The sequence below is a fragment of the Mustela nivalis genome (assembly GCF_964662115.1).
Source record: "Mustela nivalis genome assembly, chromosome: 15".
In the NCBI taxonomy this organism is placed as follows: domain Eukaryota; kingdom Metazoa; phylum Chordata; class Mammalia; order Carnivora; family Mustelidae; genus Mustela; species Mustela nivalis.
Window position 1 is genome coordinate 50,663,269 of NC_139034.1, and position 19,952 is coordinate 50,683,220.

Consider the following 19,952-nt stretch of genomic DNA (forward strand, 5'->3'; position numbering starts at 1 on the left):
CAATGTAACTACTCTCAAAAAGATGGTAATCAAAAATTTTTTTTCAGGTAGCTAATCAGAGATTAATAGAACTTTAAATTTTGCTTGACCTTTGGAAAACATTTTCGAAGTAGATCTGGCACAATTCTCTTTCAAAATATTCCAATAAGTATCATAAAAAGAAAGGGGGGGGAAAGGAAGGAAAGGATTAAAAAATACAAAAGAAGTAACAGTAGTGCTTCTTAAGTTTGATAAGTGAGGGAGTGATTCATTTCTTGCTAGAATTACCAGATTTTTAGTGCACTAATTTATGTCACCATATTTAGAAGGAATATAATTTGTGGAATTTCTCAACCCTCCAGAACCCTGGAACTCCATTTTGATAAAAACATTCCATACCCAGTGTTCTGTGTCCTACAATGTAGAAAACATTCATTTAGAAATTATTTGTTTGAATGGAAAGACTGCCATTTACCATGAAACAGTTTTGTTTAATACCTCTATATTAAACATATACAGGAATATCAGTCAAAAAGACATTATTATTCAAATCTTTTACTAATACTGCAGTTGAGGAAAAAAACAATCCTTCTCTAAGGCAGAAAATGGTGATACCAAAAATATTTCCATTTATAAAACCAAAAATACACTATTGTATTTAAACACTTTGTTGTTTATAATTCAATTCTAAAGAGAGTGAAAAAGGTTTTCAAGATAATTTGAATGTTGAATTTGAAATGCTATCTGGCTTCTTGTATTTCTGCAATAAACTAATAAAAAATTGAAATTATAAGACAACTAATAATTTATTCATTATAATAAGAATCTATAAGAAGAACAATGAGAGGGAAATTGGCTTCCATTTATCAGTATACACATTCAGAAACAATGGTATGGGAAGTGGAAGTAGCAAACTAATTACTGGAGGAGAGAAGGAGTCCAGATATTTTTGTGTGCATTAATAGAAAATTTTATATATCAAATTGTGGCATTTCAAATCAGAAGGAAAGAACTGACCATTTTACTAGTATACTGGTATGATCAGCTAGCTATTAGAATTTCATACTAAAAAATATCAACCCTTCTCATACTATAAGAATACACAAATATCAGATAATTTAAAATCCTAAATTTTAAGCTTAAAACAACTAAAAATTCCAAATAAAATATTTATACACTATTGGGGCAGAGAAGACATTTTTTATCAAACTAGTTCTAGAAAGAAATATACTAATATTATTTGGCTTTTTTGTATATTATATATCCATAATTTGAAATTTTTAACATGGACAAGGTTAAAAATAATAGGTACAAGATTAACAATAAATATAGTAGTTATAACATGCATAGAAAAGTGAATATGTAGAATGCATAAAATACTTCTACAAACTAATATAATAATAATAATTACAATAGACAAAAGATCTGAGCAGTCAAGTCACAGAAGGAATGAAAATAGTCCAAACAATTATAATAATACATCTAACTTTAAAACTATCTATGAAAAGGTAAATTAATCATAACAATAAAATATTAAAACATTTCACTATATATGGAAATGTTTGGCAAAGGACATACACAAAGAGTGCTCGTAGATGTATAAATTATTATAGATTTCCAAAGGGCAATTTATAAATATTTCTTAATATTTAAATTGACATTTTTTAATTTCTACTTCCATTTTTAATATTATATTATAAAAATAGCATATAATCAAAGGTATATGCACATATATAATTGTATGCATAGTTGTAAATATTATTTAAACTATTGAATATTTGGCAAGAAACCAAATATTCACCACTATGGAAATAGTGAAATAAATAATGAAACATATTAACATGAAGAATTAGATATGTACATTTTTTTAATTGGAAAACCACTATAACATTTTATTAAATATCAAAACAGGTCACAAAACAAGTTTGTAGTATGATTCCTTATTTATATGTAGGTTCTCAATGACACATGTATGAAGTATGAGAAGATACATGCATAGCTGTACTAGTTGCCTTTGCCTCTGATGTAGAAGTATATACTATACACACACACACACACACACACACATATATACACTAAATACACACAAACATATATATATATATATACACACAATCCTATATATTCACCCACATATGTGTATTAGAATTTCACTTGAAACCCATGTATATGTGTGTGTCTGTGTATATACGTACATATATATATGCTGAAGGAAGATTTCAAATGCTATTCTATACACTGAGGTACTCTGTACACTTAGGTACTCTGTAAAGTTTACATAGCGATTTTCATTATTTTGGTAGTTTTAATTAAAATTATAAAGGCAGGGGGACCTGAATGGCTCAGTTGATTAAATGTCTGACTTCAGCTCAGGTGGTGATCTCCAGGCCCTGATGCAGAGCCCTACATAGGGCTCCCTGCTCAGTGAGTAGTCTGCTTCTCCCTCTTTTTCTCTCTTCTCTCTTTGTCTCTCTGCCACACCCCCAAACTTGTATTCTCTTTCTTTCTCAAATAATAAAATCTAAAAAAAAAAAAAAGAAGGGTTTTTTTTTTTTGTAATTTAAAACTACAGAGTATTTCTTCATATATCCCAGATTTTTGACATTAGTATATTTCAGATAGCTACAATGACACAGGAGAACATAGAGACATTTTTCAACCAAATTCCCAGTTTCAGGGTTATATCTTTTGTTTGTATGAACCCATTCTTGTTTTGCTTCCCCAAACGTCTAATTTTAAATTGTTAATAGAGGTTTCCAGGAAGAACTGTAAAATGTAATTAAATATGTTGTTTAAAGACTGCCAAAGAGGAACAAAGAAATAAAATATCATTTTACTACATCACTCCAGTCTATCAGGTAATTTCAGGAAGTGGGCATCAAGTTAATCAAACTGAACTCTCTTGTGTCGGTTGGTCACACATTGTCCAAACACTCTTTCTTTCTTTCCTTTTTTTTTTTTTTTTTTTAATCAGGACTGTGGCAAATCAAAAAAGTGCTTCATCAGTGGACTTTATGTTCTTTCTTCCACTCTCAACAACAAAATGATGGTTTATTAAAAGCCTGGCTGGAAGGATTACTGAAGAAAGAGGAAACGTAGAGACCTTCCAAAGAAAAAAATTACTTGTGTCCCAACTACATTTTGTCCTAGCGCAAAATTATGTCTTTACTTGTTTTTGGCAGATAATCAACATTATCCACAAACTTTTGTTGCTATCAGTACAGCAGGTGAGCAGATGGATAGCGGGAATGATTTGATAGATGCAGAGTTCAGGAAGAACAAGCAGCTGCTCTGAGCCATACTCACACCAGGTAAGGACTTGAGGGGGGATGACAATGACTGCACAGGGTTTTATTTCTTGGCAAAAACTGTTACTTGGCATGGAAGAAGTGATTTCAATATGCTGGTTGATGACTCTACAATGGAGACTCATACTTACTACAGAGATAAGCTTTATCCAATAGATTTTCCAGGAACCTTGATATAGATTTCTCAGTAGACACATTTGTTCAGGAAATTATCACCTCTTACATTTGCACTAGAAGTCCTCAGATATATTCCTAGGAATCAGTGTTTCAATGTGATGATGTAGATGATTTAAAAAGAATAGTTGATAAGATTTTAATTTTCCATTTGTGGTGCTGAGTTTCAACATATGAGAATCAAGGTAAGTTTTACCACTGCTTTCTTGTGATCAAGTCTCAATTTTGACTGCTTTTTAGTATTGTTTTTCTTACACACTGCAAACAACTTTAGGAAAGCTGTATTTAAAAAAAATGTCCCTATTTTTGTGGAGCATTTGAAATGTTAAAGGTACATGAAAAAATATATATGAGAAGTTTTTTCATAGATAAAACTTTGCTAAGTCATAGGTTATAGACTCAGGATCTCAAAGGACTGCCCAACAGTAAAAGTAAGAAATTTATGAAGAAGCATGAAAATTTAGAATGTTTAATAAAAATGAAAATAAATGCACAGTATGTGAAATGATATGATATCATTCAAGTTATTGTAATTTATTTTAAAGATTTTAATTTATTTATTTAGAGGGAAAGAAAGACCATGTGAGTGGGGTTGGGGCAGAGGGAGAGAGGGAATCTCAAGCTGACTCCCCGCTGAGCATGATGCCCAGTGGAGGGCTCCGTCTCACCACCCTGAGATCATAGTCTGAGCCAAAATCAAGTCAGATGCTTAATTGACTGAACCGTCCAGGTGTCCCATCAAGTTATTGTAATTTAAAATATTATATTCTTATATAAAAAGTTAAACTGACTCAATCTTCCTTCTCTACCATCCAGTGAAATCATTCTTGCCAATATCATCAAGCCTTCAGCTACCCAATTCTACTGATCTATTACTCAGTCCTTTTATTTTATTTTTTAATTTGATTTCTTTTATTTAGGTTCAATTAACCTACATACAGTACATCATTAGTTTCAGATGTAGCGTTCAATAATTCATTAACTGTGAATAAAACCCAGTATTTATCACATCACTCGCTCCTTAATGCCCATCACCCAATTACCTGATCCCCCAAACCACTTCCCTTCTGGGAACCCTCATTTTGTTTCCTATAGTGAAGAATTTCTCATGGTTTTTCTCCTTCTCTGATGATTTCCCTTTCAGTTTTCCCTCCCTTCCCCTATGATCCTCTGTGCTGTTTCTTATATTCCTCATATGAGTGAAACCGTTTAATAATTGTCTTTTTCTGATTGACCTATTTTGCTCAGCACAATACCCTCCAGTTGAATCCACGTCGATGTAGATGGTTAAATATTCCTCCTTTCTGATGGCAGAGTTACATTCCATTGTTTATATATACCACATCTTTACCCATTCATCTGTCCATGGATACCTTGGCTCTTTCCAAGCAATTGAGAGACTGTATCCCTCCTCTCTGAAAAGTTAACAGAAGCAGGTGGATTGCACAGGTGGAAAGAATGTCAAAACCTGGAGAAACAATATGCAAAATGATATGGTTCCTTTGTTTTTTTGCTTCTCTCTGTTCCTCTCACAGCTCTGGCCTAAGGTCCTTATCTTAGGACTATATGGCAGAAAAAAGATGTGGGTAACTAAAATTCTAAAAAAATCTAAACTTCCTTGACAGAGGTAGCAATAAATGTAGGCCTTGTGGACAAGAGAGTATGGGGAAAATCTCAGAGAAGAGAAATCTGAAGAAGGAGATTTTCTGGTTTTGTATGTTCTCCCAAAAACCTCAGACTCACCTCTCTGAACTGTGTATCCAAGGATAGACCTATCAGTCATAGAAAAAGGCTTCAGAACTGAACTAATATTTAAAGAATGATCCAAGTCTTTGACAGATTTTTGAGTGGAGAATGTGTTGAACAGAACCAAAATGACATAGCAAAGCCTTGACAGCAACCACTACTCACAAAGAGCAAGACAGAATTTGCAATCTGAAGGTAAATTGGTTGATTGTCTGCTAAAACTGGTGAAGAAACTGAAACAAAACAAAATCAACATTTTTTACAAAATTGCAACAAGAGCCAGATTCCGAGCAACCTAATGTTTGAAATGTCAAGATATAATTCAAAACTTCTTGACATACAAAGAACAAGGAAAAGATGACCAATTCTGAAAGGAAAAAACAATCAACAGATGTCAATTCTCAGATGACTCAAAATCTAGAATTACCACAAAAAGTTTTAAAGCAGTTATAACTATACTGCATGAATTAAAGTTAAATACAAATGAAATGAATGAAAAGATACATGTTCTCAGCAGAGATATAAAAACTATAAGGAAAATAAAACAGAGGCTCCTCAAGAAATTAAAAATAGAATTACCATATCATTCAGCAACCCAGTTCTGGGTATATATCCAAAGATATCAAGACCTTAAAGATAAATTGACATCAGGACCTCAAAGAAATATTGCTCCATGTTCATTATAGCATCATTCACAATAACTGAGATAGGAAACAAACCAAATGTCCATCAACAAATAAATAGATAAAGAAAATATGGTATATATATATACCAAGGAATATTATTCAGTCTTTTAAAAAAGTATATTCTGTGATATGCAACAACATGGATATATCTAGAGAACATTAGGCTAATTGAAATAAACCAGTGAGAGAAGAACAAATATGTCATGATTCAGCACACACTAGAAATCTAAAATAGTCAAAGCCATGGAAACAAAGAATACAGTGGCAGTTGCCAGGAGCTGGGGGAAGAGAAAATGGAATGTTGATGTTCAACAAGTAAGAAGTTTCAGTTATACAAGATGAGTAATTTCTAGAGATCTATTGTACAATGTGGTGCCAACAGTTAACAATACTGTTTATGTACGTTAGTTGTTATGAGGTAGATCTCATGTTAAGTATTCTTACCATAATTTTAAAAAAAGAACTAATGAAGTATTAGATGAAAATTACAATAGCTAAAATACAGATTTCACTACATGATGAGTGGGGATTACAAAGGAAAGAAACAGTGATTTTCAGTAAGATTAACTGAAAACATATAATCAAATGAACAAAGAATAAGATGATTGAAAAACTGTATAAAACCTCAGGTACATATAAGATAATTTTTAAGCATTTGAAGTTTATGTCAAGTTCTAAGAAGAGAGGAGATAGTGGGGCAGAAAAATATACTGGTAGAAATAAAGATGGAAAACTTCACAAATATGGTGAAAGACATCAGCTTAAAGACTAAAGAAGTCTAATTCAAGAAGCAAATCTCAAAAAGGAAATATTTAAAGAAAATCATGCTTAGACACACATCATAATCAAGCCTATGAAAACCAAAAATAAAGAAAATATCAAAAGCAGCTAGAGAAACATAGACTGCACAGAGAGGAATAATAATGACTTGAATAACTGTGGATTTCTCCTCAGAAATCAAGAGACCAGGGAACAGTTAAATGATATATTTAAGTTGCTGAAAGAAAAGATCTGCCAAGCTAGAATTCTTTATCTTTATCTATGTCTATATGTGTATCTATCTATATCTGTATGTATAGCATTTTTGTTTCTCTCTCTCTCTCTCTCCTTCAGTCCTTCAGAAATTAAGTGAAATAAATCCACTATTTAAAAAAGTGAAATAATTTATTAGAAGACCTGCTCTAAAAGGAATGCTAAAGGAAGTTCTTTGTGTAAGTTCTTCAAGGAAACCCATAGAACATAAGGTCAACATAAAGTAATGAATTCTATTTTTGGTTACTTGTGTATGTGGAGATTACATATTTAGATTTTGCAATGTACCTTTATAATAGCAACAAAATACATTAGATACTTAGGCATAAATCTAACAAGGTATATGTAGGAATTATATGCTATAAAATACAAATAATTAATGAAAAAAATCAAAGAAGACCTAAGTAATTGAAATATATGTTATATTTGTGGATTGTAAGATTATATATTGAATATAAATTTTACCACATGGATCTTTACATTAAATGTAAAACGAATTAAAATCCTATTAAGATTTTTTTGGAGCTTTATAAACTATTTTTAAAATGTATATGGATGTTCAATGGAACCAGAATAGCCAAAACAATTAAAAAATAAGGCAGGGTACACATACTACTGAATTTCAGGGGTTATTATAAAGTTATGTTTATCAAGACTGTGGAATATTTTTTTCTTTGACAGAGCGAAAGAGGAAACACAAGTAGGGGGAGTGGGAGAGGTAAAAGTAAGCTTCCTGTTGAGCAGGGAGCCCAATGTGGGGTCTTGATGCAGGGTTTGATCCCAGCACCCTGGATCCATGACCTGAGCCAAAGGCAGATGCTTAATGACTGAGCCACCAGGCACCCCAAAGACAATGTATCTTGACCAAAGATTCTTAAAGAAAAGCTACAGAATACAGTTCCAGAAGTAGACCTGAAGATAAATGGCTACCTGATTTTCAACAAAGGTATCTATGCAATTCAATGAATATAGATAATCTTTTTAATGAATGATGTCATAATAATTGGATATTCATAAACTACAACAGATAGAGATTCAAACCATATCACAAAATCTTATACAAAAATTAACTCAGAACAGATGGTAGACCTAAATTTATAAAATGACTAGAAGAAAACATATGAGGAAATCCCTGTGACATTTGATGAGGTAAATATTTCTTAGACCTATTAGGAAAAGCACAATCTATTATAAAAATCTATAAATTTTCTATTTATGGGAAACAATAAAGATAAGGAAAAGATTCTTAGAGAAAGTAATTAAGAAATTGGACTTAACAAATACTAAGATTTTTGTGAGAGAATAAAAAGGTAAGACTTAGCAAAAATATTTGTAAAACACATATCAGATAAAGTACTTATATCCAGAATACATAAATACGTCTTCATATCTTAATAGTAAGAAAATCAGCAATCCTTTAAAATTAATTGGCCAAAGGTTACCATGATAGTAAAGATATGTAGATGATAAATAAACTCCACTACTGAATTAATGAATGGATAAGTAAAGCAGAATGAAACAAAATTGGATCAACCATCTCTGTGAAATTTCTAAGTGTTCATTAGTTTGGGACATGTCAAGATATTTCCCATAAGGTCAAAGACAAACTGCTTCATTTGGAACCTCCTAAATTTAGGAAGGTGCGTAATGTTTTTGGTTTACTACTAGAACTTAGTAGGGATATAATGCTTAACCATAAGACCCTGTTTTACCATATGAACTGAGCTGCCCATAGTGAATGTAGTATCTTACCCTTCAAGCCATGGAACTAGAAATACACAGAAACTCTCTATCGTCAAGTGGAAATGCTGTCTTTAAGGTTGGTATTGAAAGCATATGTGAATTGCAGGAACAAGTGACTTTGACTCCCATGCCTTCTAGTTCTGCTATCTTGCTCACTCTCTCTACAGCTACCATCTCAAAGAGACCTCCCTATAAACCATTGATGGAGTGGGTGGAAAATAGAGCAAAACAAAAATTAGACCCAGAAAACTGATAGTTCAGCACAATATGCTGGCACTATCTGAAAGTGGCACTATACCATCACCCATGGAAGGACCTGGAGAATAGTGACTAAGGATTTAAGAGAAATGAGTTTTAAATTGATGATAAGATCGGAGGAAAAAGTATGTGAATAGACTTTTCATAATTGGAACAAGGTGTCAAAATACTTTTTTTCAATGTGAAGATTCACCAAGTGGCAACCACTGTAGAAAAAGTTTCTTAGTAATCTGTTGGACAAGATGACCTGTTCTTTGGATGTCTGCCAGGTTGCTTCCCCAGACATTCCATAGGGATGAGCACCCCAGCATGGGAGTTTTGCTTACTAATGACGATGAGGCTACCATATTGCCCAGTGAAGAAATGACACCCCGGGAGGGGTGTTCTCTTCTCCAGAAGAGAGAATGTTTATATTAAACTGAAACTTTCATGGCAGGAACAGTGATTTCTCTCTTCTGGGAAAGACATTTAGTTTGGATATTGATTTCTTTCACAATCTGCAATGTTTATTCCAGTGCACTGTTAGTGGACTTATGGGTGACACCCAATATAATAGATCAGACATAACATATCTTCTGATCAGGGAATTCACTGGAAGTGAGTGGACTTTGGTAATGGGCTTATATTAATTAAGTTTTTTATTGTTATAATTATATCTATCATCTGACCACTGACCTTATAGAACAATGAAATGGCTATCAGAGACTCAAGTATGTTGCTGGCTGTGTGACAGCATCTTCCACATTGAATTTTTTTCTAAGTTGCAAAATGTTCTGAATTCATGGTCAGTATCTGGTATCATTTCTCTCAGAGCAGAATACTTAAGTCTAAGAGTCAAGGTATGGAAAAACGAAGTGACTTTGTCACTGTAACTATAATAATTCACTGGAAAAATGATTGTTTTCCATTCCTGCCAATTTAGGTTTTTCTGGTTCCCAAGGAAGGAACCAGAAACCAGGAACCAGTTTTCTAAGCAGGGAGCCCAACACAAATTTCTACTGAATTGGAGGATTACTTATGCCTTGGCCATCTTAGAACTAACAGCACATACAAAATCTAATGTACTAGCTGATCAGATAGCTCCTGATTATCCAGGGGAAATAGGATTGCTAATATAAAATGAGGTCAAGGATGACTCTAGATGGAACCAGTAATGTTTCCCAGTACTCCCAAATCCATTGATAAGTGTAAATAAGAAACTATAGCGATTTAATACAGACAAAACTGCTATGGCACAAACTCCCCAGAAATGATTTTTTGGGTCACCTCCTCTCTCCTTACCAGTTAAATAACCATGATCATTTTAAGTGCTTGCTGAGGACAAAGAGTGTGTTGAACAGTAAGGAAAAGGAAGTTATAAATATCAATTGTGGTCATGGGACAAGTTAAAGAAATGAGGACTGTAGTAATTATCTATTTTTTTCTTTGGGGTGTGTGTGTGTGTGTGTGTGTGTGTATAAAATAATCATTTTCCTTTCTTCCATTTCCCTACACTTTACAAAAGGTGTGTTAATCTGTAACCATATTTCAACATTTAAATTAGAAGATATCAAAAGGAGCTTTGATTTAGCTATAACAGATATGAAAAATCACAAGGGAACAGATGCAATGACCCAAGGGTGTCACGTCTTCCCCTTCAAATTGCCTGTTGGCAACTTGCTATCATCATTGTTTTCTTCTAAAGTTGCAGAGGACCATGGTAAGTACATTTCCCAGAATCAATTTTTCTGTACAGTTCCAGGATAGACTTTGCCAAAGAAAGGTACTCGAGTTATATTGTGAAGGTGGAAAAGACGTCATTTTCTCCTGAAATCAATTGTAGACAGATGTGAGATTCCTTATGGCTTCCCCTGAAGCTCCTGAGAACCATCTACCTTACTGTTTAGAATAAAACAGATAACAGGAAATTAAGAGATTTCTCCTTTTCCCTACAAGCTTCTGAGTTGAACCTACCTTAATGCTATATGCTTTGTTCTTTTACTGTATTCTCTAATCTCTGTGGCAGTTTCCCTGATCTTTGGTAATGATTTAATGACTTTCTTGACTTAACTTTTGCATACCCAAATCTTCCTGTTAGCCCCTAGTTTCTATACAAAGCTACATTACAATATTACATAAGATGGTCCATGGGTTTATTGTCATTTTATTTCTTTGTTTGTTTTTTTAACACCGGACCAAAATCTGGTTCAAAATTCTGCGGCAAAGTTCATCAGACCATGCCAGTTAACACAGAGCCAATTAGTCCTAAGGTGGTGAGCATGTGCATATCCCTTCCAGTTTAATCAATACATTTGAAAGAAGTCAAGTCGATTGCTGAAAGTAATCAAAAACAAAGCAAAGAAAACAAAAACAAAAACAAAAAAATCTCCCGAACCCCTGATCTTCCTTATTCTAGTCTCTACTGTACCTATATATTTTTAGAGAGTTTGTTTCCCAAAATGCTATTTGGAAATATCTTGTTAAAAAAAAAAATTCAACCAGGTAAATTCAAAGACCTAACTGGATTTATTAAATAATTCATGACATGGGCAGCATTTCATTCATCAAGTAAAGGGGAACTCCAAAGAATTCTACAAAATGGAGGGTTTTTATACAAAGGAAGGTGGGCCAAGAAATTTACTAGCAGAAGAAGAGGATTATTCCAGGTAAGTCTACTTTCCTTTAGAAGAGCAGGAGATTTTATTTTCCTTTGGATCCTGGGGTTGAGGGGTGATGGAGAGAGCCCATGTGACAGTTTACTTCATTGGTGCTGATCAAAAAATTCCTGAATGACTTGTTAAGACATTTCTGGGGGGAGGCTGAAACTGTGGTTAGATTGGGTCTAAAAGCCCCAGTTTGGTGACTTGGCTAAGTGAAACTATTTTGGGCCTGTGGTTTTCTTTTCATTTTTCTTTTCTTTTTTTTAATTAACATATGATGTATTGTTAGCCCCAAGGGTACAGGTTTATACACTTCACAGCACTCACCATAGCACATACCCTCCCCAATGTCCATAACCCAACCACCCTCTCCCTACACCACTTCCCCAGCAACCCTCAGTTTGTTTTGTGAGATTGAGTCTCTTCTGGTTTGTCTCCTTCCCATCTTGTTTCATTTTTTCTTTCCCTACCCCCCAAACCCCCACGTTGCTTCTCAAATTCTTTATATCTATATATAATGGAATGCTATGCAGCCATCAAAAGAAGTGAAATCTTGCCTTTTCAATGATGTGGATGGAATTAGAGGGTATTATGCTGAGTGAAATAAGTCATTCAGAGAAAGACAATTATCATATGATCTCCCTGATACAACACACACACACACACACACACACACACACACACACGGTTTTCTTTTTAACAGTGGGAGAATTTGTGGTTGGGTCAAAGCAAGTCATCTGTTAAGACAAGATGAAATGGGATATTTGTTTATCTAAGTGTCTTATTTGAATAGAGAAGTTGTGGTTGATGTTGACAGTTACAGGGCTTACCAGCTAAGAACATTTCTACATATCTTGTTTAGAAGAAATAATTTTGGAGATAAAAATAAATGGGTGACCAAGGTAAAACCTATGGCTCTTTGCCATTTATTTTATATATTTGTGAAATCAGGGTAAAAATAGTACCTGATGTTGTGAGACTATAATGATAAAATATTTAAAGACAGATTTCATAATGTCTTTTGTAAATATGTAATACATTTTAGCTTACCAGGAAGCAGCAGGATTATAGGGACTGAGTTCATGCTTGTTGGTATTTTATGAGAAATACAACACTGACATCCTTTTTTGAATTTTTTTTCCTAAAGATTTTATTTATTTATTTGACAGAGAAAGATCACAAGTAGGCAGAGAGGCAGGCAGAGAGAGAGAGAGAGAGAGAGAGGGAAGCAGTCTCCCCGCTGACCAGGGAGCCCAATTCAGGGCTTGATCCCAGGGCCCCGAGATCATGACTTGAGCCAAAGGCAGCAGCTTAACCCACTGAGCCACCCAGGTGCTCCCTTTTGTGAATTTGTTAAGCTATCTAGAAACAAAACCTTGTATTTGTATTAATTTATTTCACTATTTCAGTTCTTTATAATTAGATTATTGAAATAAAGACTCCTTCTGAGCCTCATAATGCTAGTTTTTGCCTTATATTCCTCTCAGCCAGGGCCAGATTTCCTGGAATACTTCAAATGTGTATGATCCTCTCCTAACATAATTGCTTTCTACCTCAGTTTGAATTAGGTGTTTACATTGGCTGGCAGAAATTCAAAGAATGAGTTTATTTCATGGGGAAAAGCTGATGTAAAATAATCCCCAAATAAGCAACATGATGCTTTTTTGTTAATGTAGTATAAAAAATAACTAAGAAAAATATTTTTAAAGATGTACTTATTTCTTGGGATCTTTTAAGAAAAAATTACTTCTACTTTATTTAGAAGTAAAAATCCACCAAATTAACTAAATTACATTTTAGCATATGCTAACACCAACACTAACCACACAAATATAGGAAACTCAAAAATACATTTTGATGACCATAATACAGATAACATTAGGAATCCATTGCTGGCTCTATTTTGTGTGTGATTTGCTTATATCAAAAGCTCACCCAGCTTTGCTCAGTTTTTAAATAAAATGTAATGAGATTTTTTTTTTCACTCATGTTTGAGAACCATAGTGAGGCCAAATAAGACCATCCATGCAAAAGAGTGAAATAGAATAGAATATAGACAATATTGGTATTAATTAACAGTAGCCCAAGCAATATTTCTGACCTTGAAAATAAATGAAATATACCCAAGTAGTACTTTTCTTCTCCTTTTTTTTTTTTTAAGATTTATTTATTTATTAGAGGGAAAGAGAGAGTGAGTGAGCACAAACTCCAGCAGGGAGAGGAGGAGAGGGGAAGGGAAAAGGGCAAGCAGACTCCAGGCTGAGTGTCCAGCACCACATGGGACTCCATCCATGACCTTGAGATCATGGACCTAAGTCAGAATTAAAAGTTGGCTGCTTAACCAACTGAGCCACCAAGGTGCCCCTCAAATAGTAGTTTTCAAATATTAACCATCTTTTTCTCATTTTTTCCCCCTCACATCCAATCAGCTATCTATTCTGTTGGTTATTGTCATGATTGTCTCTTTTTGTCATTTGTGCATTAATTCAGATTTTCATCATGTCATACTTGAAACCCTGCAGTTATGCTCCAGTTGTTTTTTTGTTTGTTTTTGCCTCTAATCTATCATTTCATTTGAATCCATTTGATTGGCTCTTAGATTCATTTTCCTGAAATAATAATTTTATTATCATAATTCTCTGGTAATGGCCTTTAGTTTTATAATTTTTGCTCTTTATTTCTCATCAGCTGTTTTGACCTCATCCAGACTTCACCTGTGTCCTACTTGTCCTCTGTCAATCATGTCTTTGCATGCTTTTGGTGGACTTTGGACTCAGATAGACCTGATTTGAGAGCTTGATTTGCATTTTTTTTTTATTTTTAAAGATTTTTTTTATTTGAGAGAAAGCATGAGTGGAGGGAGGGACACAGGGAGAGGGAGAAGCAGATTCCACACTGAGCAGGGAGCCCTGCTTTGTGGTGACACAGGGCTCGATTCCAAGACCTTAGATCATGACCTGAGCCAAAGGCAGACACTTAACAGAATGAACTACCCAAGCACCCTCTGGTTTACCTTTTAGCTGATATTATGTTGAGTTCTTCAGGCTTTCTAAATATTAGATGACTTATTTGCTAACTGGAGAGACAACTAACATGGATGTCTCAAGAGATTGCTATGAGGATCAAAATGAAGTAAGCATATTCTGGTTCTGTGCCTGGCAAATAAATAAACATTAACTATTTAAAGTATAATTTGGCCACTACATCAAAAACTAATGATGTGTTGTATGGTGACTAACATAACACAATAAAATTTTTAAAAAATTAAAGTGTAATTTGGCCTAAACGTTATTTATTTATTTATTTTAAAGTTTAATGTAACTTAATGTTTAAGAAGACAGCCCTTATCTTCTTAAATATATGACGTGACTGGTCATATATACCCTACTGGAACTTTTGCTCCAGTCTTTACCTCTGGATTTCCTGGCCTAATTACTCTCTGTTTTGCCTTCCCTTCCAGGAACAACCACTGATCCTATTAGAAAATTCCCAAACTCTGTACTCTCTTACATAGTAAGTAGCTAACTCAGATCTTGAGAACCACGTGGGAATTTTCAGTTTGGTTTTAACCCTCCCTCCAAAATCTTGCCCAATCTGATTGCATCTTGTTTTCACTTCTTCCCAATGTTCAGATCTTGTCATTCCAATCACTTTGTCCCATGTCATCTGTTATGGACTGAATGCATATGTCCTCCTAAAATTCAAAATTAGCATGTCAAAAATTTAATCTTGTTTGTTTTATAAAATGTGTATAATAAAGTACATCTCTGTGAAGAAAACTTCTTGAATTATTGATTTTTTTTTTCCTTGGTTTTAATCTTAAGTGGAGAATTACTAGGTTTTGGGGTATGATGTTTGTTATGTATTACTAAATTTGTATTTAGAAAATTTCTTCCAATTTGTACTCATAAAACATTGAGATTGCCATTTAAAAAAGCTTTGCTAGCTTGCTACTTGAAAGAATTATTTCATTGCTTCTTAAATTTTCTGTAATTATATGTGATAAATGCTAATAAACATTTATTTTCAGCATATTTTCTAAATGTACTTCAGACTAGTCTTTCCATGTCTTCTCACAAAAATCTTCCATTAAAATTTAATTGTAATTGCATTAAAATTATGAATGCAATAACTTAGAAATAATGCAATAATAAGAAAGAATGCAATGATTTAGAAATAACTGATAAATTTATTATAATTTCCATTTTTTCACATTCTCAACCAGCATTTTACATTTGTATGCCTAAAGGAGTCTGTGTATTTGTGTTTGCTTATAGTGTGTACATTGTATTTTTATATTCATGCATGCCATTCCACCCCAGTTTTATAAATCATTTAAGATATCGTCCATAAATACTTTCAACAAAGATGAAATAAAATATTTTAAGGGAAAAATTATAGAAGTTACACATTTCAGTCTAAAGAACCACATGTACAATGCATCACATGTCTTTATGATATAACATTTCTTACTACAATACAGTTGTTAAAAAGAAAACCATAGGCCTAAAATGGTGTCACGTAGGTTAAGGTCTTAAGTTAATAAACCAAGATTTAGTACCTAACTTAACTGAAGTTTCAACCCCCTAGAAATGTAACCTTTAACCAGTCAACACAGACGTTTCTCATTCAGCCCTAGAAAATTTTCTTGGAGAACCCTCCCGTTCCCTTTAGGAGGGCGGCTACCTTGGCTAAAACAATAGATTATTTGCTAATAATTTCCTTTTTTTGCATGTCCCCTCTACCATTAAAAATCCTTTCTGGAGCTGTTTGGAACTCCTCTCTACTTGCTAGAAGGGTTACTGCCCAATTCATGAATTGCTTAATAAAGCCAACTAGATCTTTAAAATTTACTCATTTGTTGTTTTTGAACAGGGTACAGTAGAGTCAGTGAAGATTCAAGCCCTAGATTATTCAGGAGAATTTTACACCCACTCAGACTGTACACTGTTCTATAATTTTTTAGCAAAATATCTAATTCTCTAAGACTTTTCCTCATTTATAACATGGGGATAATAAGTCATAAAACTATTAAGATATTAAAAATCTTGTATGAGGATCAAATGAAATCAATAATGTAAGATGTTAGAGGAGGAACAATCAATAGAATTTAGCTATTAATATTATTATCTGTCTACTTCTCGAAATGTTTCCCTTTGTCTTTGTATTTTTTATTCCCTTTCAGATATGGTGACTTAACCTTACTTGATAATTACAAAGCTCTTACTCCTTGGAGTGAAGTAAAGCTAACTTGCAAAGAGGCTTCTATTTCCTAACTCAGTCAAGGGGCTATCCTTTAGATAAAGCAAAGACAATGAATCTTGGACATTTGGTGAAGAGGGATTATAATTTATACCTTTTACCTAAAAATGCACAGATGAAGTTACAAATAACATGATTAATAATATCCAGAAGGTTAGAATACATCAGTTTTCAGGAAAAACAAGTTAAGTATTGCTATGGTGGAGACCAGAGATTTCTCTTTTTTGGGTGGGGAGGGGTGTCATAATGTGAAGACAGCACGTAATTTGACAATATGCTCAACAACATCCCTTCATTCTATAGCACCACAACAGGTTTCTTACAACTGCTTTCTAGAAATTCAATCTCTGCAGACTGATATGATGACAATGGGAAAATCGATAAAAGTAATTCTAAAAGAACCACCAAAAACATGTGATTCATGTAAGTACTTAGTTCCTTGCTGATATCACTTAATTCAGAGCAGTTTTGTCTTCTTTTCCATGTAGTTGCCAGCATTTTCTGTTAAGTTATATCTATGTATATTATGTGTATTTTTAAGGTGCCAGTAAAACTAGAATGCATAAAAGGATGTCCTTGCTCTTAAGAAACTCACAGTCTAGTAAGGAAGTCAGATCTGTGAAGAGGTGATCCCCACACAATTCCTTAAAAGATGTTGGTTATTAATGCCATTCACCATTCGCAGCTCACAAAGGAGGGACCAGCTTCTGCCCTGTGGTGCAAATGGGTAAGATTCCACAGAGGAGGTGAGAACTGAGCTTCAGTCATCAAAGATGAGTGAGAGTTTTATAGGCAGAAAAAAAAAAAAAAAGTGGGCCTCTTGACATATAGTGACATTTTACTTAATCATCTGGAAAAAATACCCATAGGTTTTTCTTAGAACCCATAAGAATTATATGAATTAGCATCATGACACAGATAGTAGCCCTAAAACTTGACATGCTAGTTGAATATACAGAAACAAAATTAAGGTACTATAATAGAACTTAGTTTCATGTAATCAGAACAAACCTATGAAAAGATTTAATTGGAATATAATCTTTAGGTGCTTAATATTAATGTTTTAAAAAATTTTAACTGAAATTTATAATCTATATAGAAGCATGCATATATCCTCATGGAACAACTTGATAAATATTCATTAACTAAACACACTTGTCTAATCAGCACTCAGATCAAGAAATAGAGTATCATGAGCATTTCTGGAAAACCTCCAGAATCCTTCTCATTACACCTCAAAGTCACTATGCATTTCTTCAAGGATACCATTATTCAGTCTTCTAGCATAGGTTGTTTTCACATTTATTTTTTTCCTTTGACATAAAGGAAATCAAACAAGATGCATTCTTGTGTGTGGCTTCTTTCACTCAACCTTTGGGTTTTGAAATTGATCCATATTATTAAGTATAGAAATGGATGGTTAATTCTTATCATTGTGTAGTATTTTATTCCATAATTTATTTGCCATTGTCTCACTCAATAGGAATTTATGTAGTTTTAAATTTGGGTATATTCAGAGTAGTGCTTTTATGAACATTTAGTACTTATTTTCTGGTTAATATATGTATGTGTTTCTGTTAGAAATATAGGTAGGAGTGAACTGCTACATTACAAGGTATGCAAATGGCCACAGTCATTTGAACTTTTGCTGCAGGTTCAAGCTCGGTTTGTGGAGGTAATACGATCTGGACAGAAATGGCCAGAAGATCAGTATTGACTGACACTCACTCTCCACTTCTAATTTTCTTACTAAATGAAGTAATTATTCCCATATATTGGATTATCTTCCAAGGGACTACTTAGCCTAAACAAAATTAGTCTTCTGAATGTTTCCTTTTACAAATGGGGTTTACAATATGGACCCAAAACAGGATAAGCCCAATCTCTCCCCATCCAGTCTGCCTCTACACCAAAAGCCATTCTGCTTATACACATACAATAAATATGAATCCAGAGGCTAAACTATATTCTAATGAGAGTTGGGAAATAAACTGTGCACAAAAGCAAAAATAAAGTGAAATATTTTGAACCTAAACTGAGAAAACGAAGCATCATATTGCTTTCTTGTAAAGTATAATGAAGCATCCTTTTAAAAGTAAGGTGGTTCATCTGTACCTAGAACATAGACATATTTGTACACAGGACGTATTTCTGTAACTGAGCCCTGGAAAAGATTCAGCTTGTGCTTGTTTACAAAAGGAGAGAAACACATTTAAAATAGCCTCTATAGTCATATGATGTTTTATATAACCACACCGGTAAATAACTAGCAAGGTGTGTAAAAGGAAGATGAGGTGAGGGAAGGGTGGGGCCACATGAAGCAGAAGGCGGGAAGGTGGCATAGACTGGAAAAGTGACACAGAGTCTTAGAAAAATAGTGTGTCATTAGAATAAACAATTATTGCTCACCCACCACATCCAAGACTGTGTATTGGTAGACTTTATTAACAAATAAAAGTATCATCTGCTCACAAAAGCTGCAAATTCAGTCGGGGAGAAAACCATTGCTGGAAATGGCTCAGACACATACACCCAAAGCCCAGCAAGTGATGCGCTTTACAAAAGAAGGACTGGGGCACCTGGGTGGCTCAGTTGTTAAGCATCTGCTTTCTGTTTAGGTCATGATGCCAGCCTCCGGGGAGGAGCCCCTGCATCAGGCTCCCTGCTCAGTGTGGAGTCTGCTTGTTCCTCTCCCTTTCCCCCTCCCTCTGTGATTTCTCTCGCTCTCACTCTTTATCTTTTTTAAAAAATAAAATCTTACCAAAAAAAAAAAAAAGAGAGAGAGAGAGAGAGAGACCAAGTGCAATGGATCTGAAGGATAGGAGGTAACAAGTGAATGTGGAAGCACCCAACTAGCCTGTTTGTAAGTAGGTTTATAGCAGCTTTGTGGGAAAATGTGTAAAGTGCTGATGGAAACTATGTCGCGAACAGCTGAGACTTAAAATCGAACAGGAGAGGATTTTATCATTAATCCACTAGACAAGAAATCTCGGTTTAGACTATGGAGAACATTGTAAAATTTTAAAAATATTTCAAAGTGTAAATCTGGAATTCAACCTTAAAGCTTTACCCTCCCTCCTGGGATAAGTGCACTGAAAAGGGTACAGTACACTGAAGCCAGAAGA

At 34.0% G+C, this 19,952-nt stretch overlaps 1 protein-coding gene across 2 annotated transcripts in view; it reads left to right on the forward strand.

The window, feature by feature from the left end:
* The first annotated feature begins 2,967 nt into the window (after positions 1 to 2,967).
* LOC309849079 (uncharacterized protein) overlaps positions 2,968 to 19,952 on the forward strand; it is a 37,238-nt gene continuing 20,253 nt past the window's right edge. The window contains exons 1-2 of one of the 2 annotated variants that reach the window (XR_014303474.1): positions 2,968 to 3,290; positions 17,142 to 17,250. Coding sequence is in view for 1 of the 2 variants with exons in the window: in XM_082701301.1 (XP_082557427.1) it covers positions 3,240 to 3,290; positions 17,142 to 17,250 (160 nt within the window). In the remaining variant the exon portion in view is untranslated. The remainder of the gene's footprint in view (positions 3,291 to 17,141; positions 17,251 to 19,952) is intronic. The other variant, XM_082701301.1, reaches the window with a different exon arrangement.